A 10,415-nucleotide genomic window follows, 5' to 3' on the forward strand; every position below is an offset into this window, starting at 1 on the left:
AAGTTATACACACACAATGTAGGACCGGATGGGGTATAATCTATATTATATAATAATACAGATTGGGCAATAATATAATTATGATAATGGCGCGAACAAAAAGTCGATTCTGATAGAAGTTTTGGACAAGTTTGGTGGAAAAAAAAACTGTTTTGATAATGTCCCCGGGACGATAAATTAATAATGCGAGAGGAATGCCGTCATTTGAACACTAACTAGTCAAAAGTGTGAAACTTTTAGGTATTTTTATCACTTTTTTTTTGTTACGTTTAAATATTGAATGTGTTTTACGTTTGAAAAGAAAAACGTCAAAAAAACCGACACCGACAAAGTAAGTTTTTCCTATATAGGTACAACAGCTGCTGTCCAAGTGTATTGGTTTAAAAAACGGTAAGACCTGAATTTATACACTAGTTGAAATTTCCGCGGGATTCGGGGAATAGTATATGAACTTTTTTGTTTTTAAAAAAAATCTTATTTGAGAATAGAATATTAAATATTATACTAAGTTATGTAAATTATCCAAGAAAATGAAGACATTATTTACTAACTAAATTTTTTTTTGTGCATCTAAAGCTAACCGGACTGAGCTATGTTGAAAAATTGGAAATATTAAAATCAAGGATTTTTTGATCCGCGGCGCTAGGTTTATGTTAGTTTAGCATCCGTAACTGTACATATAACTACATTCAATTCCAACGCAGTCGAACGGACGGTTAAGACGTCTTGAGAGACACATTTTGTTTTGGTGTTATTTTAAAATAAGCTTTTTTGGTTGATGATGATTTTACTACTGTATTAAAGTATGGTGCGCCTATATACTTAGTTTTCAACCGAGATTGAACGACATACAGATTCAGGGGCAACGCACCCGTAATGGCGTTTGGCAGAGTAGTAAAAATGGAAATCACAGATGCTCGCCGTACGCACAATGATAATAACATAAGACAGAGTTTTTTTTCGAATAAAAAAGAAAAACGAACGCCCGTAATGTCCTTATGAACAAAAAAAGGAAACGTTCAAAAGGTCAAAAGCTACTGCAAAGACCCAAGCACGCACGTTATGTTTATTTGGGTATTGTTTTACGCATATTATTAGGTCGTACGCTATTTACGAGTATTTATAACAATACAATACTTCATGTTTTACACGGCAAGTATGAGGTTTCGACGGGTCGGCGGTGGCCAAGGGGGATGTCTCTCAACTAAGCTGAATAGGATCTGATACGAGACAACGTGAAGGTATTTCGAATTTTCTGGTAAAACGCGCTCGTGATAGTATTTTATCTGATTCGCATTAGGCGATAAAAAATAAAATCGGTATGTTCGCGACGCTTGGGAATCCGGCACGGAAGCAAGTTAATCTATAAGTTAGGTCCTATGTAAGCTAAGTTGTTATAATTTGAGTTTTTCATCCGGCACGAAAGGAATATAATTCATGCGGGTTTCATCGAAAACACAAATATAGTCTCGACATTGTTTAACGAGTCGTCCGAGTTGGTGTAACTACTTTTATCGGTCCAAGTATAACTATGTTTTTTTACGGGTAGGTACACTTGTAACGCTTATCGTGTGTTTTGTGTGCTGAAATCGGGATACTGCGTTGAACGCATTAAGGTCATTCGACGTATTCGACGATACGATCTAGTGCAACCGGAAACGTGACCAAATCAAACTTTGGGAAAACTTTGTTTGGGCCTTTCGGATCATTTAGTCGTCGCATCCGAGCGATCCTTGTTCGTTTCCGGCCCACGCGAATCCTTAAGATATGTCTATGACTGTTATATTATGCGTTGGTTAAGGGTGTATACATGTAAATCCAACACGTATTTAATGCGGCAAGCCTCGTTTAAAAGCACATCAATCTATTTGACTCACTCGTCACTTGCCGGTAGACAGATTACTTATGTGGATTAGTGTATTAACCTTTGGGATCTACTTTATCGTTTGTGTGCATTGTTGACACTTACGGACATAAATGTTTGACAACAGAGTGGCCGGCAAGCAGAACACCAGCACGAGAATGTCGGCCACGGCCAGGTTGACGATGAAGTAGTTGGTCACGTTGCGCATCCGAGGCGACCGGAACACGACCGAAACAACCAGCAGGTTGCCCACGAGGCCGACCAAGAACACCATGGTGTACGCAAAACAGTAGACGGCCGTCATGGCGGGGCTGTGCCTGTACCAGAGTTCGCCGGGGCCGGTGCCGCCGTCGTCGTAACCGACCGGTGCCGAGTCCGTGTCGCCGCCGTACGTGTCGTCGCCGGACGACGGCGCGTACGTGGACGAATCGGTGACGGCCGGAGCCAGCATGTCGAACAGCGAGTTGCCCATCATGTCCATGAGCCCGGGCTCGATGACCATCCTGGTGATGGACGTGGTGTCGTTGCCAGCGGCGGCCATTGCGGTGGACGGACCCGCGATCAGACCATCGCGCCGGCCGGACGTTCGCGGATAGGGGTGGGAGGGGGCGGGTGGGTGTCGCGACCTGAACAATTGCAGCTCGCGTAACCTGTTGCAGTGGACGGCGAGCGTGCCGCGTGTTGTCGTGAGGCGGTGAGGGACACGTCTGTACGTCGTGGCGCGCGACGACTGTGTGCGCGCGGAAAGCCCGGGTACAACGTACGGCGACCCTGCCGCTGTGCTCCCTCGTACCGTCCCCGCTGTCCGCTGCCGATTTTGCCCTCCGTAGCGTACAAATGTACAGCGGCATGGCGTCCACGGTCAGCACTCTACGGTACGCCGCCCCCGCCCAGTTGCCTAGAATCGGCCGGTCTTCCAATCGTAATATTGCCTTTAATAGGGCCGCCGTCGTCCCTTAAAAAAAAATAATGACAACCATATTTTTGTACTGCATTAGTTTCCAAACGAATAAGAATAGCATAAAGAAGCCAGCACAGTGAGGTAGAAATCATAGGAGTACATGGAGTATAATGAGGTAAGGGAGGTCACGGGTCATTAAGAGTTCAAGAAATCACTTCAGGGAATTTACTTCGATTATAATAGTTGTTTTTCGTTTCTTAAACAATTTTTGTATTAGAACCCTACACACTTATGAAATGTTTAAACTGCGAATAACATACCAAACATGTTGATTGTGTTGACGTTTTGAAAAATTATAATATTTTATCGTGGTAAACAATAATAGAAAAACTACATAACTGTTATTGGTTTCCTAGAAATAACGCGTTTTATGCATGTTAAATTGATCAATCTTTATGTATGATACAATTATTAAATATCAACGTAAATCGCAATAAGTAACAAAGTATAACAACTGTGTTTATAATAATTGAAATTTTTTTTTTTACCTTCGATGCGAAACTGAGAAGATTAAAAAAAAGGGAACGAGCTGAATTTTTTTCAATTTTTGGCGTTATAAGTACCTCTTCTGAACGATTTCTGATCAAGAGACTTGCACTGTGGTGAAGAAATCGACCCAATGGTTAAAAAAATATTGTCATGAAACAAAAATAGAATAACAAAAACAAAATCACATCACTATCAGTTACGCTTCGAAAATATCAATTATTAAAATATCGGCTAAATAACTATGTTTTAGACTTGGAGTAGTTGTTGATAATTATTATTGAGTTAATGGTATAACATAAATGCAGATTTCCTAACGTTTTTGACAATGAAAAATAGGTGATAAATCATAGAAGATTACCCGATTAAATCAAATAATAACGGTATTGTCCTCGAGAACAAAATAAATAAATAAAATGAAATTTTCAAATCTTATACGAAATTGTTAAAAGTTGCTAAAGATTTTTTAACTGAAATAAACTCCTTGAAATATTTTTTTTTAATAACTTGTGAGCATGCCGTTAATAATAATAGTTGGCTTAACTTTATAAAACGTTTCTTTAGTTTTAAGAATCAATCACTGTTCCTAATTGTATGTCAGCGCCACTTACCACTTATGCGCAGTAGGCTCGATAACTTTTACTAATTCAAATATTTGAAATAAAATACACACAAATTATGTGTATTTATATAGGTATATTGTCTTCTGGTACTCCGGTAGAGAACGGTTTGGAGTCATGTAATTTAACCGAGGATTAGTCTCCATAAAACAGATTAAATATTTTGTTACATCGGAGTCTCCGAGAACTGTGTGTATAGTCTGCGGTTGCTTGACAGTTTGTTTTTCTTTAGTATAAATTCTTTATTATTACTATATTGGTCGCAAACAACAAGAAAGTCTTTGTTTGTCCTTGAAAGAGACATCATTAAAAATGAAAAATCGCACAGTATTAAGTATTAATATTGTATTATATTATTTTGTATCATAACAATACTGGGTTGTCCAAAAAGTGCACCGAGATAAAAATGTTTAGAGTATATCATTATATGTGTATTAAATAACTTCAACGTAAAAACTTATACAGCTGCATTTTATTTTCAACTAAACAGTTATCAGTAGTAATAAGTGTAAAAAACATTTTTAAATCTTTAATACGTATATATCATATTGAAATGTACGTTCTATGATAGCAAATTTAAGCCTGTACAACCAAAATAGTATACCAAAGTCTGAGTAGAAGAGAAGAGTTAGTTATTAAAAATTTTCAGATAAAATTGTTAGATAAAGGTATATCTAATTATAATGTCAATTCCATATGACAATTTTTGGCAAAGTTATATGTTGGCCGAATTGGATGAGTACTTAGAAGATGTTCAACTTCTTTTACGGATATTTTTCCAAATATTTTGGTTGAAATGAATAGACTTTTTCCACGTCTTATAACACACCAAAGAACCGACCACATGAAAACAACTTGTATGTCTTTAAATTAAAAAAAAACACACATCAAAGTAAAACTAACAACATCTTAGTTTTCAACTTTGTATCGAAGCTTAACACTAACACTCGCATGTATCTATTTTGCGTATCCTATGCGCCTTGCTATCAACATATTTTAGATGGAGGAAAATATTTGAAAAAAGTAATATTATATTTCCCCCTCTCTTCACGGTTATGACCTCTTATATTTTATTAAGTATTATATGTTAATGACCATATTTTGTAGGAAAAACAATAAAATAAAATATATGTATTTTAAGGTAATATTAACTTTAGGAGTTTATACAAATATATCCGTGTAATTTATTAGACAAAATTTGCTTTGAAAAATATTTAAATGTATTATATAAAACTGTATATAGTAATTGATAACATTTATCGTGATCGTGACCTAAAAAAATGTTTTAATTTCATGGAAACAATAGCGAAGACAGTTATAAATTAAAAACATAAACAATTATAAAGAAAAGAACAGTGCACTTTTTAAAGTCTAATGATGAGATTATCTTTTTTGCTTGAATACTTTTAATGTGGACCATTAAACGATAAGAAAAACGCTATTTAAATATATAAACCATTCATTATATTGGAAATAAAATTTAGAAAAAAGCCAACGGTTCGCCGTCGAGCGGAAAAATAAAGCAAAAGTTTTTGAATAATTACATTTAATGATAAAGTATAAGATATACATATTATATTATATGTATATAAATAACATAAACGTTATTTTTCACGAGATGCGCATGTACCATATTAGTTAGCGGTTTTTGCAGAGCCATTTTTCAAAAGAAAAGGTTGTCCGGTTTGTGCAATAAGTTCATTAATACTCAAAAAGCGAAATGTACAAAGTCTAAAGCCTGTAAAGTATAAATAATTTACATATACCATTACATCGACTGCGCCCACTATACATTAATTTCAATTGGTTTTTGGTGGAACATATTACAAGTATAACAGTTGTTGTTTGATACTTTGAAAAAAATGCATACATTTGATATGAATCAATAATTGAAACATTAGTGTTCTTAATATGTATTGTTTCCTACTAAAAACTGAGTGCAAGAATATTTTGACACTATTTGAAATATTATATAGATTGTTCGATAAAATTGTCGATCAAAACATAATAATATGTAAAATATAATGTTGCTATGCGTGGGATTATGTTTGTAAGATATGCGGTTAGACGAATTAACGCATTACTGAATATTGTTTATTTTTTTTTAGGTGCCTCGTCTTCTGCTAAACTTAGTTTTTAACACCGAACACAGTCTGCTGGTGATTATGAATGTGTTGGTTTGCTATTAAACCGCCGCGCCGCGCCGATAGTCACATCACTTACAACTGTTTTCTATAATATAACAATCACTATGTAAACATAAATCCCCGGAGTTGCGCATCATACCGCTCAAACAGTTCAACAGTTTCAAGCATAATAATATTATAATATTATATAAAACCCCAGCGATACTCATACGGTTTGCAAGTCCAAACACTTTTAGCGCATGGACCATATTTAAAGGCTTTCCCTCCGCCCTTTGGAAAATATGTTGGAACCAAGTCACGTAGCTGCTGGTCAGGCGGTTTATAGTTTATATCCGGGAAAAGGTGTGGTGGAGGGTTAAAATCACAACGTTTTGTGCTTTCTCCTACCTGCGAGATACTATTTACACTACACTGTAAGTATGCATTCTGCGTGCTTCCGCCGTGTTAACGTGGAAAAAAAAGGTTTGTTTATACCAATAATCATGCTCGTTCCCTTCGCCGGACACTGTTCTTCCAAAACAAAACCGAAGTTCCCTTGTTTAATGGCGAGTGACTGTGGGCTTACAGGAATCTTATACAAAATACGACCACAAGTCGTTTGGTTTAACAGGATTTAACAGCTTTCCTCGAGACGACGTAAAGGTTCTTTACGATAATATTAAACAGTAAGACATTTTTTTGGACCAAACGAAAACGGACCAATATTCTAGTACTTGCTATATTTTGTCGTGATACTAACCTAGGTCGAAAACGAATCTGTAGTGTTTTTGCACTAGATATTAATAATGATATTACTATGTGTACGATTAATTGATTGACCATTCGTCGATACATCATAAACCATTTGATTGTTCGAGCAAAGTAAAATGTGGTTTTCATCAGCAACTCGCCAAAGGATCGATGGATTGATTTTTCAACATAATCAAGATTTTTAAAATACTGTTTTATCTGAAGACCATTTAACCAAAAAATACTGTATCATGAGATACTAGGGACTTATCTAATAAAACTAGAACATGCGGTTATGACAATAAATCATTTTGTGTGTACCATAATGTGAAAATGAAATTAATAAAGCCGCGATCAATGAAAAAATGTACTACAAACCGGTAGTACGATCTATCTGGGTTATAGATATTCGCCAAAACACATTGGCTAATTTTTATAATACAATTTGATATGTATGTATAATGTATATTAATTTATATTGTATAACTGTTGTATACGCACACATTTAAAAAAAGTACAAAGATGTTCTATATTAAGTTATAATGTTGAAGAAGTTTAGTGGAAAATATTATAAGTTGTAACGTTATTATTCTAATGTCAATATTATATCAATTTAAAAAATGTTATTATTATTTTCGTCAATATGATACTACGCTATAATTGTCACATATAAAAATCGATTTAGGTACATTAAATGTGATTTGTGTACAGTTTAGTGGATAAATGTACAGCCAATTTCATTAGGTGGGCACTGTTATTGAAATCTGGGGATTCGATAAACAAAAAAAACAACAATCTAGTTAGGTAACAATGTACTACTTCAGTGTGTGTGGTTATTGACGTGCATTATGCCTATTCCAATTTCGTGTACACTAAGCCGCCTATCTATGTACATCAAATCACGGAAGCTACGGAGAAATTACAGAAATAATGAGAAAACTTTCAGTCGCCTTGGCAACCCATAAGTATAATAAGCCAAACATATATTACATTACATAAATTATAAAAGAAAATTACTGTTAAACGTTTTTTTTTTCAACCAGTAATTTCTTTTGAACTATTTCTTTTACTTTTTTTAATAAAAGTTTGATTGACGCATATTTAATTGCATATATTTTATTAATAATAACAACAAATAGTTTAATATGACAAAAAAAAAACAACATAATAATATAATAGTATGGCATACAAAATAACAAAGCCAAGAACCGTGTTAGACGCCGTTAAAAACGACATAGGTCAAACCTTGTATGTAAGTCATTGTCAGTGATAAGCAACGATAAATAAATAAACTTTCAGTATTACATTGTATCTTACTGCTTGTATATTTTTAATACTATCAAATCAATAATATTCGAATTATTAGTGTTAGGTCATCTTACATCAGCGTAGTCGCCGCCATCATTTAGTCACATTACCTGTTTGAGTTTATTATAATATGTAAAACATTATTAGTCGAGTAAATTAATAACTACTCACACAGTAATTACATATTTTATTAATATGCTATTTTGGAACATAGTATAATTTAACGACACCATTAAATTGTTTTTAAATCTTGTTTGGCAGCAAACCAAATACTAAAGAAACATTTCAATAATATTTTATTATTTTTTAATTTATTTATGTATTCATGTATACATTAAATTAATGTAATGTATTTATAGTATAAACGATTTAAACTGTTGCTGATTAAACAAATAACATAGAGGTGTATATTTTTATTTTTTTAACTGTGTTTAGATCTTAGGTTACACAACAGACAAGGATATTTTTTTTAGTACATTCAGCGTTGCGCCTGGTTAATCTCGCTAATCTCTTTAGTTATTTAATGAAGTATTAACCGAATGCAGTAATCTCCAGTGCTTCGTGTAAAAATATATAGCGTTTTAAAAATATTAAATTAAATCATAGTTGATGCCACTGTTCGTAAAACCCAAATGCCGCTTAAGACAAAAACAAACAATTTTTTTTTTTCGTTTTAATTGAAAACTCTATAACCGGTACAGTAATTATAAGCGGTGAGTCGAGATGATTTCTGTATATTACTACTTGGTAAAATAATAATAGTTGACAAGCTATTTTTACGTTGTCGTTATAATATTATGTATGTATGGGCCGCTTTTTTCAATAATACACTTAATATATAATATGTATAAAATGTATAATGCATCAATTGAAAAACCATAATAGTAATACATTTTTCCAAGGACCATCGATTGGGTGATTATATAATATATAGAGCCGCTATAGGTCGACAGTGGAATCTAGGCCGTGTGTCGCATACTTATACGGCACCGGAGGAATAGGTAAATTTTTCATTTTCGAATTATCGACGGTATGTCAAACACTTCGATTAGCTGTCGTGGAATTATCAGCGATATAGCGTCCGTTGGGTTCACAATATTATTATCATTACCAGAGAGAGAGGAGGGAGAAATATGAAGAAAATAGGAAGAATACCGACCCCGAGATGCTCAGATATTTACGGATGATTTTCACGTGCGTGGAATCTCGGCAAGGAAAACATACTGTTGCTCGCCAGACTACCATAGCACTTTTACCCCGGACCACTTTGCAGGGAGGAACACTAACGTTTTTGACAATGGCCCTTGTTCGATTTGTTCCAGCGAAGGGTTGTTTTTTGAAAACAACGCCATTACGTTTGAACGTATTGACCCAACCGGGACGGTCATTATTTTTATTATCTTATTATTTTACATCTAATAGATAAATCAGATATTATGTCAGTTGCTATTGGTCTTTTAAAAGTTACCCACTAAAACTACATTAACTAAAAATAATATTTTTACGATGAACAGTGAAAACTTTTTACGGTCATTTAATTTAATAAAAAAAAACTTGATTTGAAACTTTTTTAGCTAAAATAATTATTTCGCAGAAAAAACTGCTGCGAAATTTGATCACCCTGTATGTATATATTATACACAGAGTAGTAAAATTATATAGTCGTATAAGATTTCTGTTTACCCACCCTTCTAGTTATTGTTTTATAAACAAACGAACGACTCTAGTTATAAGCATAATATTACATTGCTAACAGGCAAATTGTTAAAATTGTATGCACATGAAAAACACTTTAATAAAATGGCCTCACTCTTTCTTTCTCTGGAATTATTACTATGTATGCCCATAAATAAGAGATCTTGCGGCAATATTGTTGCACTCAACCAATACGTTGATTGTGTCTGTTGTGATTTTTTCACAATATAATATTATGCAGTGTTGGAAAAGTTCTTGTACAAAAAGAACTAGTACAGTTTCTAGGAAATTTGGCTCTTATTTCATTCAATTTTTTTACAGCCAACAGAATTCGCTGTTATATCCGCACTTGAACATTGGGCATCCCGGGATAACTTTTTGAAACAAAATCCATAACTTATACATACATTGTCGCCCCCTCCCCGTTACTAGTGGGGACCTTACCTACCCTTCGATACGAACCTGACGCGAATAATACACACGGTCTCCGTCGTTTACATCCGGTTTTTGTTCAATAGGAGAGGTGCAAACACAAGCGCTACGGTGTGAAATGCATAATGGAGTTCCCGATAATACTAATTCGTTTGGCCGCATAATACCTGTCG

At 34.4% G+C, this 10,415-nt stretch overlaps 1 protein-coding gene across 1 annotated transcript in view; it reads right to left on the bottom strand.

Annotated features, from left to right (window-relative positions):
• Positions 1 to 2,546, bottom strand: part of LOC126842861 (neuropeptide SIFamide receptor-like) — a 42,989-nt gene extending 40,443 nt beyond the window's left edge. The window contains exon 1 of the mRNA XM_050580060.1: positions 1,970 to 2,546. Coding sequence (XP_050436017.1) covers positions 1,970 to 2,405 — 436 coding nt within the window. The 5' untranslated portion in view covers positions 2,406 to 2,546. The remainder of the gene's footprint in view (positions 1 to 1,969) is intronic.
• Positions 2,547 to 10,415: the final 7,869 nt, after the last annotated feature.

This window comes from Adelges cooleyi, unplaced genomic scaffold, assembly GCF_023614345.1.
Source record: "Adelges cooleyi isolate 19-005CV unplaced genomic scaffold, UGA_ACOO_1.1 ACOO_flye_CR_arks_rails_tigmint_CR_PRNA_574, whole genome shotgun sequence".
Classification (NCBI taxonomy): Eukaryota; Metazoa; Arthropoda; class Insecta; order Hemiptera; family Adelgidae; genus Adelges; species Adelges cooleyi.